An 18013-nucleotide genomic window follows, 5' to 3' on the forward strand; every position below is an offset into this window, starting at 1 on the left:
CATCTGACCGAATCATAAGCTTTCCGGAGATCAATCTTAGCTGCACATCTTGGAGGCCCAGAATCCCTATGATAGTTATGCAACAGTTCATGTGTCAGCAGTATGTTATCTTGGATGCTCCTACCCGAGATAAATGTTGATTGATTCAAAGACACCACCTGTGGTATAATATCTTTCATCTTTCTTGTAAGAATCTTTGTGATACATTTATAAACCACACATAAACATGCAATGGGTCTATAATCACTCAACTAAACCGAGTCTTCACCTTTGGCACTAGTGTAATGCATGTTGCATTTACTTCCTGTAGCATCATACCAGATCTGAAGAAGTTCCGTATTGCTCTCACAAAATCCTCACCCACTATTCTCCAAGCAACTTTGAAAAATAAGGATGTGAACCCATCTCCCCCTGGTGCTTTCTCACTATCTATGGTTGAGAGGCATTTTGTTATTTCATCCCTTGTGATCTCCTTAATCAACTCCTCGCCCTTGGTCTTGACCAATCTGCGGCATGTGAATATTGAATACATAGAGAAATCCAATTCCTCTGGCGGTCCGGACAAGACAACTCCTTGTAGAACTTCACACACTCTTCACCTATCTCATTAACATCATCAAGTACTTGCCCCATTCTATCTTTTTACACACTGATTTTATTTACCCCCTCTTCTCGCTTCTTCAATCGGAATTGAAGAAAAAGTGGTGTTATTATCTCCAAGAACAATTATATTATCTCGGATTTGTTTTGTGCATAGATTCTTCGCTCATCGATTCTTTTACCAATGTCCTGATAGTATTTTTCTCCTTCATAATCAGCTCTCTACTCATGGGCGCACTTTGTAACTCCTTCTGAACGTCCTCTAACTCCTTCCTCGTTTCTATTATCCTCTCATTCACATTGCCCACCTTTTCTCTGTTCCACTGTATGAGTTCTGCCTTCACATGCTTCAGTTTCTTCATAATCACATACATCGGGTTCCCAACTATTTTTGTACTCCACGCCTTATTTACCACTTCCAAAAACCCTTCTTCATAAACCCAGAAATTAAAAAACCTAAAAGATCTTTTGCATTTACCTTTCTGGGGACTCAAGTTCACCACCATAGCTGAATGATCAGAAGTTGCTCCTAGGCTTATGAACTCTGCCTCCAAATCTGGGCACTTATCCATCCACTCGATGTTCACCATAACTCTATCAAGCTTCCTCCATTTTCTCTTTACTTGTTTATTACTCCATGTCAGTATGTCGCCCTTGAACTTTAGATCAACTATCTCAGCCGTATTTGTACAAAGCAGTAATTCCTGGAAGTGGTAAGGCCTTGTAGGCTCTCCCCCAACTCTCTCTTGCGAGTTCAGGATCGAATTATAATCCCCTAGTACTATCCATGGAGTTTGTATGTTACAAGACAAATCCATTATCTGTCTCCACAGCTCTCTTCTAGTCCATTCCTCTGTACTCCCATATACCATAGTTACTGTAAAAGTATCTCCACTAATTACTGTAACGCTCATAGTAATACACTGCATCTCAATCCTGATATTACTTACCTCTCATTCATTTCCATTCCAGCATACCCATATTCGTCCTAGATCACTATGACTGTAATTGTGTGCAACTTCCCATCCCGGACACACCCTATTAAGCACAAAATCCACATTCTTTTGTTTCACCTTAGTCTCCACTATCCCCATCAGACTCAAGTTTTTCTTCCTTATTAAATCTCTAATCTCCGCTTGCTTGAACTTCTTATTCAGCCCTCTTATGTTCCAACATCCTAAGTTAATCATCATTTAACTCTTCGTTTAGGATTAGAGTGGTCATACTTGGCAACCACTGTGTTGGTTTTCGCAGAACTAGTTATTTTGCCTCCCAGATTCTGTTTCAGCACCACCTCTTTGCTAGTCCTTCCTCTCCGCCATACTTGTTTCTCCCGCTTTCTTTGGTCGGGTCTTTTTCGCTTTCATCGAATTTCGATCCTGTTGCCCCTTGCCTTTATCACCTGCCTCCCTTTTGTCTTGATCGCAATTTCTTTTGCTACCGATTTCATCTTCTTTGTGATTTTTGTGCTCTCTGTGTATGTTTTTTAGGCGGCCACCATTCTCCTTCCTTGTTGCTTCCACTCTTCTCTTCTAATCCTTCCTGTGCTCCCCTCTCGTCTGATGCTTCCTCTCTTTCTGTCCCCACTTCTTCTTCCTTATCTCCCTTCTCCTCTTGCTGATTTTGACTCTTTTTTTTTTATCCATACTGTCGCTATCTCCATCTTTCTCGGCTTTTTCGGGCAAGATTTCTCTGTGTGCCCAAACACTTCACAGTGTTTGCATTGTGGAGGTTTCCAGTTGTACTCCACCTTCACATTACACGCTCTCTTTTGATCCACCACACAAGTGATGTCCTTTTGGTACTCACATTTTGTGTTCACCTCCACGCATATTCTTGCAAACCCAGTTCTCGTCATTTCTTGATGGGCTTGTCGCTGAACAAATGGTATCTCGATCGCGACTTGCCACCCATCAAACCTTTCTTGTTCCATAGTTCCATTGGAAATTTCTTAAGTATTACCCATATAGGAATGGTTTTCATCTCATCAGCCTCGACGAATAATTTCCACGGTCTGACAACAAAGAGTTGGCTTGCTATATGAAACGAGCCTATATCCAGCACAGTATTCCGATCTTCCTCACTTCTAAACTCAAACGAGTACATATTTTCTCCTCAGATGTCCTCATCTCGAATCCGCTTCTTAACCTTCCATGTTCTCGCGGACAACATCCTTTACAAAGAAAACCCCAAACTTTGCGACCAACAAAGGTTCCTACCACCAAATGTTCAAACTTCTTCCTGACATCCCCATACTCCTCTGAATCAAAGTGCACAACTGGTTTCCCTTCCACTATATCTGGTTTATAATACTCGAGGCTTTGCTTCCCAACAGATTGTCTTCCTAGAATATCAGCCCAAGAGTTTGTCTTACCAGACGGTCCCTTTGATGTTTCCTCTGTCTGTTTTACTTCCTCTGATAGTTTCCTTGGTACCAGGATCTCTGAAGTCCCAGAAGCTTGCTTCATTACCACCGTCTGTCCTGTCATACCAAGAGTTTGCTTTGTTGCCAAAGACTTTTCAGTTGCCGCACTTGTTACACTCTCTTTCTCAGTTCCTAAGTTATCGGATCTGACTTTTGGGTTCTGCAATGTTGCGCTCCCATGTCGCACTGCTTCATTCTCTTCCTTTCCTCCGTTTATCTATTGTTCCTCCATGCTTCTCCCTTCCTGTGTTGCACTCCCATTCAGTTCTCCATCTTCTCCTTCCTCTCGCAGTACTAATAACTCATTATGAATCCTTACCATTCGTTTCTGCAGCAGTCTTTCAAGTGATCCTCTCCCATACAGTTTTTCAAATTCCTTTTCTTGTTCCTTAGTTTCCTCATCATCTGTGTTAACCCTAGCAGGTGTTCTAGGGATTGCATTCTCATTCTCGCGTGTTTTTTCTCTCTCCATCTATTTTTTTTGTCAAATGACTATTATACCCCCAGTGAAAAAAATCGTTCACTTTAAGGTCTCCATTTCTAAAACAGTCACAGAGTAAACTGTCATGGGCTTGTGGTTAAGGACTCTCTAGTCTTTACTTTATAAAGAAAACTCCCCAAGCAACAATGTTTTTTTGAGTCGACTGGACTTTTTGTTTTCCAAATTTGCCATCACTCATATTTTCTATTTACAAGGCTATAATATGATTTTATTTGTAATTTATTATATTTGATAAGTGTAAATATATAAATATAATATTCAACTCTAATTAGATTGGTCATCAATTGCGGCTGGGCTTTTTGTTATTGGGCTTCAGTTGCAATTTGGTTGGGCTTATTTTGAGTGGGTTTCGATTGCAATTTTTTTTAAAATCAACCTCACCATATGGATTGGGCTTTTGTTGGGCTTGCTTTTGTGGCTTGATTAATTGGACAACTCTCAATTTCACGCTCATAAAACGTGCCCAAAATGCTAGTACTGGTAAAATATCATAATTATTTTTAGCAAGGTTCAAGAGTGTGAGAGCATCATCAACGTGTTGTTAAAAAAAATTGTGACACATCAGCTTTTTTCATCGATCAAAATTGTTATTTTCGTGTCAAGTACCAACGCATTTTCGACGAATTTGGGGTTTCTATTTCGGACGGGAATAGTTGTCCCGTCCAACATCTTGGGCCCAAAAAAATATAGCCTGTTTTAATTGTTAATTTTAATTTTTCATTAAAAAAAATTGAAAAAGTTCTAGACGGCAAAACTTGTCCCGTCCAACATCTTAGGCCCCACATACAAAATCGAGAAGGTTTAAATTTTTATTAAAAAAAAAAGGGAAAAAATGTTGGACGACAAAACTTGTCCCGTGTGAGTCATTTCTATATTTCTTATTAATTTGGTTTCGGATTTGACAATTGTTAAAATAAAAACTGTGTTTTGACAAAGCGCGTTGGGAGCGAAAATTGCCAAATTTTTTGTCAACTGGTCACATTGAAAATGGATTTTAACAATGGGTTGTCGATAATGCTCAGAGAAAATTAGGGGTGGAATTCGGGCGGGTTGGGTTAGGTTGAGGCCTAACCCAAATTTCAAATGTTTTAACTCGAGCCCGGGACCAAGCCCTAGTCAGTCTTTAAATTTTCAGCTCAAACCCAGGCCAACTCGGGTTGGTCGGATTGGGTTGGGTTGGTCAAATTTCTCAAGTTTTAATGTTAAACAGTGAAAGACTCAACACTTTTTCACTGTTAAATAAATAAATTAAGAGATAAATAACACCAAAATTCAATATTCTAACTAAATCAAAGGGATTTGATTATTTGAAAATGAAACTAACCTGATTGATTCAATTATTCTCTCTAAAATTGATATTCTCAACTTTATTTTTTATGAGAATAAATCCTTATAAGGAACAATAATATAATATAATATAATTGAATGAAATATATATGTACATACTAGAAAGTAGACCCATGCATACGCACCGACTCTTTTAAAAATTTGCTCAACAATCATAACAAATCGTGATTTCTGTTTTCGTCGCTAACCTATTTTAATTTCCTAACAAATTATTTTAATTATGTTTTAAAAACCCGTGTTTTTTAATTGGTGGAGGGATACCATTTTAATTTGGAAATAAAGAGTTTTTATACTAATTTGAGTTTTAGTTTTAAAAGGAAAAGAAATTCCTGTTTGAAGTTGGATTCTAAAAGAAAAAGAATTTCCCGTTTTAAGTACTATTAAGTTGATTCCCGTTTGAAGTTGGATTCTAAAAAGAAAAAAAATTCCCGTTTTAAGTTAACTATTAAGTTGATGACGTGAAATTTTAATAAAGCTCAAAAAATATCCTTTATGAGAATTTTAATATTAAAATATAGATATGCAAACAACCTCGGGTTTTTCGGTTATTTGATATTCAAACTTGAGTCCAACTCGAAACTGAGTCGGGTTTTGATTTTACAAGAACAAATCCGGACCACAGATTTGAAATGTTAGCCCTAGACCAACAAAATTCGGGTTTTAGCCCATGAGCTTGGGCTAACCCGTCCCAAGTTCCATCCCTAGAGAAAATGTTTCAGTAATAACTGCAATATTCTGTTACATTTTATTTCATTTCAGTAATCTGAAATGTTATCAAAGACGTAAAAAAGATTTAAGCAGACATTCAACATCAAAGGCAACTACAGTTCTGTCCAACATAAAACCAATCAGTGATTGATGTATATAATAGATAGCAGGCTTTGAAAAGATGAGAACATGTTACAACAATGTTTTCCATTCTCTGAAAAACTGAAATTCTTCAGCAGATCTCAAAACTCAGCTTCTACACACTGAATATAGAACTGTACACTTTAAGTCATCCCAACGCAAACTATATGCACATGATGCTATATCTACCTCTTGAAAGCATTCTCTTCGTACAAATTCCGAGCTCGAACACCACCTCTATTACCTCGTGTTGACCATGAAGGTAACACCCTCCCGTTCTCATTACGACTAGTGTTCAAGTCTGAGCCTTTAATGTCCACGTTTTCAGAGTCATCCCAATCGAGATCACTGTCTACACACCTTTCCTCATTATTAGGTGACACATAATCATCTTTTCCTTCTTTTGCAGTCAGACAATCCTTTGTTGCCCTTTTCTTTGATATACCATTGCTATCAATAAAGTCGTCATCTTCTTTCGAACCTGAGTTCATGATCCCTGCCGAGTCTCTTCTCCTCTTGGTTACCTCAGTATTATCACTGCCACTGCTGCTCTTCATGTCTGCACCGTAGTAACCCCTTAAGGTAGATTCAATGGTTTCCAGTACTCGATCCCCGTATTTATTTAGCTTTGCCCTGAGTTAAGCCAGATTAGTTAATTCAAATCATTCTACAAGATCAAAACTCAAATCGATCTAGATCTTACTTGCCAATGCCACTAATCTCGAGAAGTTCTTCTCTAGTTCTGGGTACCCTCTTGCTGATGTTCTTCAAAGTGGTATTTCTACACAAGAATAGGAAAGATGTCAGGGTTTAGGTTTACCAATGGGATCAGGAAAATATATATACGGAGGGAAAAACATTACATAATGAAAGAAAAAGGAAAAAGAGAGGGGGAAAGGGGATTTGCTGAGACAAACAAGAAAAGAAGACAACAAATAAAGTAAAGAAAAAGAAGTGTGTAAGAGCTGACCCAAATATATGATATGCCATGACCCCCTCGCCAGCCTCTTTCAAAAGAACAGATCGCATTTTCTTCAGAGCCTCAAAAAGTATGAGAAAAAAGTTCTGCAATTAAAGACATTTGTGCTCAGGATAGGAAGTAGATAATTGTATGTATGAGTGAAAAAAGATCAGAAACCAACTGAGTAGTACCGAGCTCCTTGAGGTTGGGCAGCAGCATCATTAAGTGAAGAGTCTATCTTTCCTGAGAACAGAGGGCCTTTTGCTGGCGTCTCTTCGGGCTTTCTCAGCTTAACTGCTTTTGTTGAGGCAGGGAACCTTCAAGATAGATAAGATGCTCGCATCATCATGCCATACAAGCATTTCATCTTTTCAATTTTTAGTACAATCTCCATGATATAAAAAGAATCACCAGATGAAGTAACTGTCATAACGATGTGAGTATTTATCAACAATTGCTTGATAAACAATCCATGGTAGGGTGTACCAAGCTATAATCCTTTCATCTCCAAACAATTTTAAAACTCCGAGCAACAAAACGAATTCAACTACCATCTTTTGGAAGATGGGAACAGAACCAATCAATCTGATTTTTCAATTTTATCAAATGACTACGCATATTACACCCTAACGCTTCCACATGTTCTAGAAAAATATTACTTGGCCCCTTAAAATTTTCGGAAGCACCCGATATGAAAGAATGATGGACAAGGTAGGGGGTAATAGGCCCATGTGGCTTCGACATGAGCAATATGGGCAATGGATAATCTCTTTGCCGTGACAAACGTGGAGAGGGAGGTCCTTTCATCTCTTTTGATAAGATAATAAGATGATTAAGTGTGGTAGTTCTAGGGGTTAGCAAGTAGCGAAGAAGAGAAAATTAAGAAAATGCAATGAAGTGATGAAGTGATGTCCACGAATCAAAAAAGAAAATGCTATCTATTATGTTTAACTAATCCATAAGTTTATAGCAATCTGACAATCACATCCATACATCAAACAGTACCTCACTACACTCAGTTCTATGAAGATAAGACCGAAAGAGAAAACGTAAAATATTGAACCTTATAAGAAACTTCTTTCCACCAGACTGAAGATCGCGCGCCTTAGACTCATTTACCTAACATCAGTATTGGAACACCAATTAATTATGACAGCACAGAAGGGAGGACCGACTCAAACTGTTCCATTTTTTCTTTCTTTTTTCAAGTAAGACAATGAGTGCATACCTTCAACACTGATGATACGGATCCATAAAGATCACTTTTCTTAACTTCTTCCACAAGAACATCCTCGATAACAAGGTGACGCAATATTCGGGAAGCTTCTCCTTTTGCTAGATGTTTACCAGCTCCGTGAAGGCTCAAGCTGTTATGTCTGTACTTCTTAACCTAAAATTTAGAGTAGACAAGATCACCACATGTTCAAGCTGTTGTGTCTTGCTGCTGTTTTCAGAAATCATAATGGATAAGTCTTGGGAGCCATTGGTAAGGGTTTCCTAACACAACTTCTTTCATGGCTGAATGTTTGACGATTCTTGAGGATAATGAATGGGCGGCTAAGCAGGCTGGTCTAACCTATAGATGGAGGTTGCCTCTACAGCAGCAGTACAAAGCTATGGATCAAACAATAGAGTATGGGCCATGAGGAGCAGACAGAAGCAGGTTTTGTCCTCTCTAAATAATATTGTCATTATGACCAACATGGAGAGAGGTTAACTTCTCAGCAGACAGTGGCAAACTGTGGTGTTCAACCAGGAGCTGATATTTTGAATCTTTTGTTACCGGCCTTTACTAATTACTACTACATAAAAATAGAGGACCATTAAGCTATTTATTTTAGGTTTAGGCATATGTACCAATGTGCCTAGTACCCAGAACTTTTTTCCCCCCTCTTTGTACATCCTCATTCTTTCATTAATAGAATGGCTTATTAACTAAAAAAACATAGACAAGATCACCAAAGCCAATGACACGGGAAAAAGCAGTTCAAGTTATGTGATAACCTACATTTTGGTTCATGGAACCCTTGTAGACATCCAATATATGCGAAGATGAATTCTGCTGCCCTGCTGTTCTAACTAATTCAACCTGAACATGATGTAACAGAAAGAGCATATTATCTAAGAGTGCTCAGTATAAAAAAGCAAATACTAGACATTGATTTGAGCCACTATGTGAAACAAAATCCAAAGTAACAAACATTAAGAAAATTTATTTCAAACCAATTGTTTTGCTGTGTCAGTGACATCCTTTTCAGTGCAATGTGAATCCTTCGCACAATTATCACAGGTTCGGCTACAATTTAGAGGACTAAACTTTTCACCAAAATGAATAAGTTGTAGGAGACGCCGGCAATCAACATCATTTTCACAATAACTGACCTGTTAATACTAAATTAATCAATTCACAAGTCACAAAGTACTTACTCCAATCATGGAAAAAGTGAAAAGATTAGCTGTTTGTACCATACGCAAAAGATTCTCAATATTTGTCTCCAGTGCCCTATCTGAATTGGCTAACGAAAAACGTCTCGAGCCAGAGGAAAAAGAACTTTGCTCTAGTGCACCTTGGCTAATCATATGTTTGACACGAATCTGCTCAACCAAAGGAACGAAAGGGAAACATAATAATGATGTAAACAATGAAGATCCATTCAGTTTTATTTTTTCATAACCAAATTATAGCGAAGCTTTCACTGTATCAACAGGATGAAATTATGAATTAATTATCTGAAACTTACATAATCGCCATAACCGTAATACAGCACACAAGAAGAACGCTGACCATCTCTACCGGCACGACCGCACTCCTACTTGATTCAATGACAATAAAAGAATTATTGTGAGTACAATACTCGCCATCTGTTGTCTACTTGTCTCACCTTTGACATTAATTATAAGAACAAATTACAAAGACTACATAGTATCATCATTGCCATATCATTATCATAATCTTTATAAGCCAAATCATTCTGGAGATAGCAGAATGTGTTTTCAAAAACTACCTGATGGTAACCTTCAATAGACTTCGGAAGCGAATGATGGATAACAAAACGGACATCCGGTTTGTTGATACCTAAAATTACAATGCTGATTAACACACAAACACACAAAACAAACAAAGAATAACGAACTCAGTAAATGTGCTAGTCACTGATACCCATCCCAAAAGCCACTGTAGCACAAATAATATTGATCTCATCTTTGCTCCACTGCTTTTGAACAAATGTTCGCTGTTGGGGATCCATGCTACCATGGTAAAAGGATGCTTTGTGTCCACATTCCTGAACAAAATATCCTCCACCATTATTCTGGGGACACTAAAAACACAATTCAAGGAGGACAAGTACAAATAATAGTTGCTTCTTAGTCTCTACCAGGATATCTTTGAGCAATGCCAAGTATTCAGAATCAAATTAAGCTCTTTGAAAATAAAATGTTCAAAAGGAGTAGACCAACCTGCAACTTTTCAGCTACTTTCTCACAGTCCATTCGTGAAAGACAGTAAATAATGCCACATTCGTCAAAGTGGTTTTCCTTAACAAATTTGTCAATGTCATCCAAACAATTTTTTGTCTTGGGGATTACGGAGTACCTGCAATTTCATCAAGTATGAGATGATTTACGTTTAGTAGTGGCAAAACATCACATTAAACACATACAACAAATTTGGGCGGTTGAAACTTTGCCGAAAAATAATGCAGTTCACTAGACCAAGAGCTCGCACAACGTCTTCTTTCACGCTAGCAGTTGCAGTGGCAGTTAAAGCCAACACTGGTGTATTTGGAAACTTTTGCTTCAGAATGCCAAGACTCTAGAAAGAATGCAGCATAAAGTTGAGCAACCAGTAAAGCAAAACACAACCTATAGAACGAAATGATAAGGTCTAGAAAACTAAAACCTGATAATCTGGTCTAAAATCATGTCCCCATTGGCTTACACAATGAGCTTCATCAATAACAATCCTAGAAAGTAAATCACGAGCATTCAAACTTTCCAAGTGTCTCAAAAGAACATCACTTCTGCATTAAGATAAAAAAAGGTATATCAATACGCCAAAAATATGAAAATGCTGAAAATCAAATAAAAGTGATGTTTGAAAAAGAAAAATTGGTTCGTAATGAAATAATTATCATTTTACCCCAACCAAATGCATGATACTGGATTCAGTTTCTACCCATGGAATACAAATATTGACATTAGATTGAATGCATGTCTTGGTAAAACAAGGATGAATGCGTCAGGAAATATTTGTTAAAGATCGGAAAATATGCATGTTACTTAAAAGTTTTGGGAAGAATTCAAGTTTTAAAATTGAGACAAAGTACTCAATACACAGATGAAGCATTTTTTAAAGTTGGTTAAGAAACACCTACATGTTCATGCTACTTTTCAGGTAGATCCATACTACACATGTGATGGACTCTATTACTCTCGAATTTGAATCATCCAGCTCAAAACCAACTGGAAATGAGTGGAGCGACCCTAGATCTTGTACATTATGCAAAGCTTTAAATGCCTGATGTGGGACAATCTACTGTATATCTGAAGACGCCCTTCACTTTTGGTATAACATGTAAACTTGTTTTTGTGGGTCATATCACACAAGTTGTCGGGCCAGGTATCAAAATAGCCTGCTCCCATACCATCTTAAATTTGGAGCATCCAGTTCAAGACCCATAGACAATGAGTGGAGCGGCCCTACTAACTTATACTATAAATCTATAATGCATGACGGACTTTATACTAAACATCTCGGCAAATACATTCCAACTTTTTGCACACTACAATTTGCTAAGCCGGGTGCTATTTGTTGGTCAAAGCTTGCTGAAGTAGGCAGTGATGCATTGTGAACACTGTTTGTCTATTGTTACCGGAGAACAACACACTTGGTGATACTTCATTCCTGATGGGGATGGGGCTATTAACAACTTAGGATAATAAGAATTCAGAGGAAAAGTTCATTGGTGGTAAAAAGCTTAGCTTCCAATTTAGTTCATTTTGATCCAAGTTGGGAAGACAGCTAGTGGAAGAGTGCTAGAGGATGCGAAAATAGAGCATCAAATTACTACTTGGTAGGTATATCTTCTGTCCTCAATTTCTAATAAGATCTGCTTCTAGGTTGAGACCAATCCTACAAGTTTGACTCTTTCTTCTCTCAAAGTTTCTCTTCTCCAACCTTGACTCTTGCTTCTCTCACAATCTCTCTTCCCGTTTCTCTACAACTTCACATATGATATTGTTCATTACTACTTAAACTAAAAAAGCAACTAAAAGGCAGTTCATCGTCTTGATTGGCTACTAACCATCATAAGCACAGCGGATTCCTGAGCCTTGCAAGAATGGTGGGTGGCCACCTTTTACGTGAAAAGAGCAATAGGTCCAGGGCATAGCAGGATGAACCAATGTAAATGAGTGTAATATTCATTGCCTAAACAGGACTGGTGCTGATCACATTGGTGCTACAGTGGTAGCAAGAGAGGCCATACATAGCAGGATATTTTTCACTGTGATACTTCGCCTACTTGATTATTCATTTCTGATGTTTGTCATACTGAACAGCTTTAACTGTAAGTAACCAATAAAAGTACACAGCACAGCACTTACTTGGCAACTTTCTCTGGTGTGACATATAACAGCTTGTATTTACAATTCTCTGAACTCAGTTCCCTAAAAATTTCCTGCTGTTCACTCCATTCCATATTGGCACTCAAGTAAGCAGCAGGTATATTTGCCTACATTTGTAATTTGTAAGATTCAAACGTCAAAAAGCAAGACACAAGTTAAATGAATAATAAGATGAGGTACAGATAATCAAAGGCACCTTAGCAAATAAAAAATATCTAAACTTTAATATTACCTGCAACAAATGCATTATTTGATCCTGAATGAGTGAGACAAGAGGAGAAATCACTAAAGTTATTCCACCACAGATTAGGGCAGGAAGCTGCAAATAAAGGCGATAGGTTAATATTTATAAAGCTATGCGAAGTTCCACATAATTCTCACGTTCAAAGCAAAGAAAAACCAAACGAATAACAGTGGAGGACTCATACAGTGATATCTTCAAGAAATAAAGCTGGTAGCATCTGAATTTGGAGAGATCTTCAGTATATGATATATATTTAGTAGTTCACTGTTATAAACTCAAAAACACCATATCTAACAGATAAAGAAAATGGATAAAGCAACCCATATAGTGAAAAATAGAATTAGCTATTATAGAGCTTTCCTCAGAATACTAAAATTGGAGTACCATATCAGCAACGGAAAGTTCGACGATGAAGGTACATCCTACCCGTTCTACACCAACGCCATATCTTAATTAACATAGGATCATAGGACCACAGAAATTTATTAATATGGAAAGTTATGACAAGGAACCACATGAAGCATCATAAATTTGAGGATTCTACAGGTGCCAACTAGCTTGGTTGGTAGAGTTTGTGGGTGTTGTTCCCAAAGACCTAGGTTTGAAACTGACCAACTCTACTACACGCTGAAGGGGATAATACAGAGTATACTACATGGGCGTGTAAAACCCCTAAAAGTCTTACAAAGATACTATTGGTATTACCTGGTACGTCAAGCTCTTTCCACCTCCAGTTGGCATCAACACAAAAGCATCATATCCACTCATTGTTGCATTGATCACCTCCCTTTGATTGGGTCGAAACGAACGGTTTCCAAAAACTTTCTTGTTATTGGCCTGAAACAGGAAAAGTGCTCATTGTTGGAAGAAGCTTTGTGGATACTAGATAAGAATAATAATAGTAGTGATGAGCACCTCCAACTTCCTGGTCCATGGAAAATCACAACTACTCCATCTTTTATCTTGTGATCCTTCGATGTAATTAACTTCACCAAACTTTGGGATATAAGCTTCCCTTTCTACAGAAAATCTATCGAAAGAAGAGAACAATGTTGACGATGCAACCTTGTCAGGATTATCTGGCTCATTACCAATATGAACCTGAGCATTAAATCTCAACGGATCAATCTTATATGCACCCATTGCAGGAGTTTCGTACTGATAATTCTTGGAAATTGCACTTGAAGCTGAAAGGTTTGATACTTCTCTTTCTCCATCCATCGACAAAGAGTAGATGTGTTTTTCAAGCAGCCGAACTTTCTTATTCAACTCCAACCTGACGATTGTCACACATTAATCAATATGAAACATGAAAAAAAAATTAGATCTTTTTACAATCATAATACAAGACGACTGACCTCTCTTGGCGAAGCTTTTCTAGGTGCTCAGGACTACGATCACTGACATTGTCAACATTGTCAATAAGCTCAAGAAGCTCGTTTGTAATAGAAAGTAGCATATCCTTCATCTCCTGCAAATGGCTTGCAGCTTCTGGGCAAAGTGCTACCTGGATCGATTTTTCAAGGAATTACTCCAAACCTGATGAAATTGGACTGGAAGAAAAAAAAAAAATATTAAGGTATACCTTACAACCATGATTGCATTGTGTACACAATTCAGGTGGAATATTTGCTTCATCTGGGATTTCAATATTATTCTTTCCAATAACTGGAGTGGAAGCTCGAAGCTCAGATGAAGGTTGAGGAGTGCAATTTGATTGATAGTGTTCCAGAACTATTTGATCTACATCGATATTCTGAATAAACAAGTACAACAAGGAAAATGGGATGCAATTGCACATCAATCAGCAACTTAGTACCAGAGGTGCAAGAATTTACTATCAGAAATGAACTAAAGCTGCAGATCACCTGGAGTATGTCATCATCATCAATATCCTCAACAGTTTCCTTCACATATCCATTCTTTGGGTTAGCATGCTGTGCATGGTTAACAAACGACCGGTCTCCAACCTGTGCTGCAGAAGTATAGAGCGTTGATGCTTTTGTCTCACTTGACCACACCGTGCTGCCCCTTCTTTCGCTGTCTGTAGCACTTAATTTGTGTTGGAGGGAAGTTCCCTGGAAACTTATAGAATCACGCCCTCTGATATTAGAATCAGTGAAATTTTGGAGCCTTTCAGAAGAATTTTCCCCTGAATGTCCAAAAGCTTTTTGGGGAATGTCAGATGAGCTCCTTAAAGTAGTATTTTTTCTGGTATCTTGAGAAGATTCTAATGTCTTAGACTGGGAGGTTTCTGAAATTTTATTCTGAAGAACTGGTGCAGTTATTCCGGGCTTTAAATAATTCCGCTTTGTCACCTGAAAGCTAGAAAGAGCTTTCCATGCCTGCCAAAAAGTATTACATTAAGTGATTCAGAGAATGAGGTAACTATATTAAGAACGCATTGTGCAAGAAAACAACGGCCCTCCCACTTCGAGTTCTCACAGGAAATGTATTGGTTGGGTCCAGCTTTCCAGATAAAATTGCAAGATGCTGCCAAATGCTCTGAACAAGGCTACTCTTGTCACGATATATTGCAAAATTTCCATCTTCATGTCCACATGGTTAAATATAATTTTATAGGAAATTCATAAAATTGTCAGGATGGGGGAAGGTCTTTTCACGCTAGTTAATACAGCTCCAAGGCTACAGTGGACTTATGCCCAGCAATGTTTTTTTAGACAGCCCAAGCAAGTCTAATTTATAAGGTGAACTGGAGCATAATATTAACACATAGAAAGAAACTAATATGCTAGTAGAACACATGGTATCCCCTTCATACTAATCACATAAAATCACAATAAGCTCACCTGTGGGCTTTGTAGCATCTTCCCATTTACGATTGCACATGCCATTGACCTACCATTACGTATGGAAAAATCATAACAAAATGCAGACGTACATGGTTAGAATAAGCTTACAGTGATACAACAATCAGTTCATATTATTAGTTATTATAAAATATGAATGTAAATAAATGCTAGCTATACCTTCCTTCTCGAGGAAGGCTTTTTGCGTGGAGGTAGCGAGTAAAGAAAATTTGAGGTCACAAATTCATTTTGACACGAGAAATTGTTATGCGCAGAGACATGCTGTGACCAATTGACTTTAGGCAGTTTTCCATCACAACTAGAATCTTTACTCAGTTTGTTACCACTGTAAAAAAAAAACCCCCCAAATTATTTAATCAATGGAGAAAAACGCAACTACTTTAAAAAATCATAATAATAATAATAAACTAAACTAAAAGCTTACCTTGGTAAATTCACCTTAGACATTAGTTAACATAATTGCATTCTTCAAAATAAAAATTCTTTATTCGAATAAACACGGTGTTAAATAATAACAATCCTGAATTTTCAAGTGTAGAAATTTTAGTGATATATATGAGTATAAAGATAATTGGTGATTTGAGATGGAGTAAAAATAAACCCTAAACCCTAAACCCTTATAAAGGTAATTGGTGATTTGAGAATTGAGAATTGAGATTGAGTCAAAAAAAAATATTTAGGGTTTTGTATGAATAAAGAAATGAGACATAGCTTCAAAATTTGCGCGGGATAAATAGTGCAACATTTTTTTTTATAATTTTTTTGCACATATAAAATTTCCGGAAAATGGGCGGGCGCTATCTGAGTTGGGCTTGGGCCTATGCCCCAATCCAATTTAGTCCTACTACTCGTCATAGTTTGACTGCCAAATATATCGACACCTGGGCACATCCCGCTTCGCAACTCAGTCTACAGGTGTCGATATATGAATGGATGCTCATTTTTTTTTTATAGATAAAAGGGAAATACTTCCAAACTAGGAAGTGCTCCCAGAGAGTGCATACATAATTCAATCAACAAACTTGCAGTAGCGGCCCTAACCGCTAGTGTATGAGCTATAAAATTTGAGTTTCTACTAATATAATGGAAGGTACAATCATTCAAAATAGAAATACTGGCATAAATATCATGAACCACCGAAGTAGCTCCCGGCCAAAATAGGTTTGTCCCTCTACATTCTAAATTCTCAACAAGTTTCTGGCAGTCCATCGAAATGGCGATGTTCCGGATTTGCATGCGTTGTAAAAGCTCTAGGCCTCCTCGGACGGCTCGAGCCTTTGCCTCTTCTGGATCAGCACTTATGTCTCTGTCATGTCCTGCACCAATGCAATAACCAAAATTATTCCGAATAGCAAAACCTAAACCTACATGTTTAATATTACTATACCACGAGGCATTTGTAGTGAGGTAGCAATAGTTATCAATTATATGAGGCCAGACATTTACATGTTTGTTTATAGCAAACGGTTTTTCAGTGTTATTGATGAGAGTTGAAGCTTTGGAAATGATGCCAAAAAAATTTGTTTGTTTGTTGTTGAAGATGATATCAATTCATGCTAGTCCATACGGAGCACATGATTGAGGCGAGTTCACTTAGAATGTCTTTAATATCATTTTTAAAATTTAGCATAGTGGTGATATCTGTGATGATAGAGATGATAGAATCATCGCTATTCCAATGATCCATTCTGATAGAGAGTTTAGAACCATATCATATGTGTCTGAGCATGACACAATGAAAGAGTGTAAGATGAGTAGATTCCACCTAATTACTACAGTGTGGGCGCGCAAGTAGCTGAAGGGATGATATTCCGATTTATTAGATTTTCTCTTGTGGGCAAGTTGTTTCTGATTGCTTTCCAAAATAACAATTTGACTATCTCCGCTGTGTCAAGATTCCAGATGCTTTTCCAGAGTTGCCACTTTTGGTTTTGATCTACATTTGTGTTTTCACTAATGTATTTGTAAACAGACTTCACTGTTAATTTTCCATTTGTTTCCTATAACCATTTGATAGGGTTGTTGTCTTCTTGTCGACTAAGAGGCACTTTCAGAATTTCCTTGATAGTGGTTGGGAGAAAGATGTTATCCAAAACATTTCTTTTCCATTAGTGGTTTTCTGGATCAATGAGGTCGCCTACGCGTCTATATGGGCCTACAGGTGGCAGGGGTCCCATGGGTTTTGTATGTACCAGTGTACTTGTACCCCTACGAACGATCATCATTGGGTACTACTATAAGAGCCGCCCACTTATGAGGCGTGCTTGTTTGCCCACTACCATGGTAGTCCCGCTTGCCTACTAGTGAGGCGTACTTGCTTGCCCGCTACTATGGCATCGCTTGCCTACTAGTGAGGCGGGCTTGCTTGTCCGCTACTGTGGCAGTCCCGCTTGCCTACTAGTATGGCATTCGGACATGCCCTCTATTGGAGCAATGACACCGCCCACTAATATGACACCCAAGTTATATATAGCAAGTCTGGAGATATGTCAAGGGATTTTTTCCATATGAAGCTTTTGGAAATATTTCATACAAAGAGGGAAATATCTCATCAAATAAGAAAATGGTATTTTAAGCAATAAGATTCCTATAAATACTCAACAATCATTTCAAACAAAGAACTACG

General features: G+C 37.8%; 2 protein-coding genes across 2 annotated transcripts; both read right to left on the reverse strand.

Moving 5' to 3' along the window:
* Positions 1-731: 731 nt before the first annotated feature.
* On the reverse strand, positions 732-1472 carry LOC147491097 (uncharacterized). Its single transcript, XM_086567180.1, has one exon. The coding sequence runs from the start codon at positions 1470-1472 to the stop codon at positions 732-734; it is 741 nt and encodes a 246-aa protein (XP_086423306.1).
* A 4229-nt stretch (positions 1473-5701) lies between these two features.
* On the reverse strand, positions 5702-16103 carry LOC147491098 (ATP-dependent DNA helicase Q-like 4A). Its single transcript, XM_086567181.1, has 26 exons — positions 15812-16103; positions 15547-15712; positions 15367-15415; positions 15002-15105; positions 14425-14901; positions 14142-14312; positions 13915-14063; positions 13472-13832; positions 13262-13393; positions 12545-12631; positions 12292-12419; positions 10586-10706; positions 10347-10498; positions 10144-10279; positions 9845-9968; positions 9690-9760; positions 9426-9494; positions 9151-9279; positions 8908-9066; positions 8693-8773; positions 7913-8074; positions 7748-7803; positions 6866-7001; positions 6694-6788; positions 6427-6504; positions 5702-6356 (listed from the first exon to the last, which is right to left on the reverse strand). Exons 1-26 carry the CDS (start codon positions 15832-15834, stop codon positions 5909-5911), a joined length of 3864 nt encoding a protein of 1287 aa, XP_086423307.1. The 5' UTR covers positions 15835-16103; the 3' UTR covers positions 5702-5908.
* Between the last annotated feature and the right edge of the window lie 1910 nt (positions 16104-18013).

This window comes from Coptis chinensis, chromosome 6, assembly GCF_015680905.1.
Source record: "Coptis chinensis isolate HL-2020 chromosome 6, ASM1568090v1, whole genome shotgun sequence".
NCBI lineage: Eukaryota > Viridiplantae > Streptophyta > Magnoliopsida > Ranunculales > Ranunculaceae > Coptis > Coptis chinensis.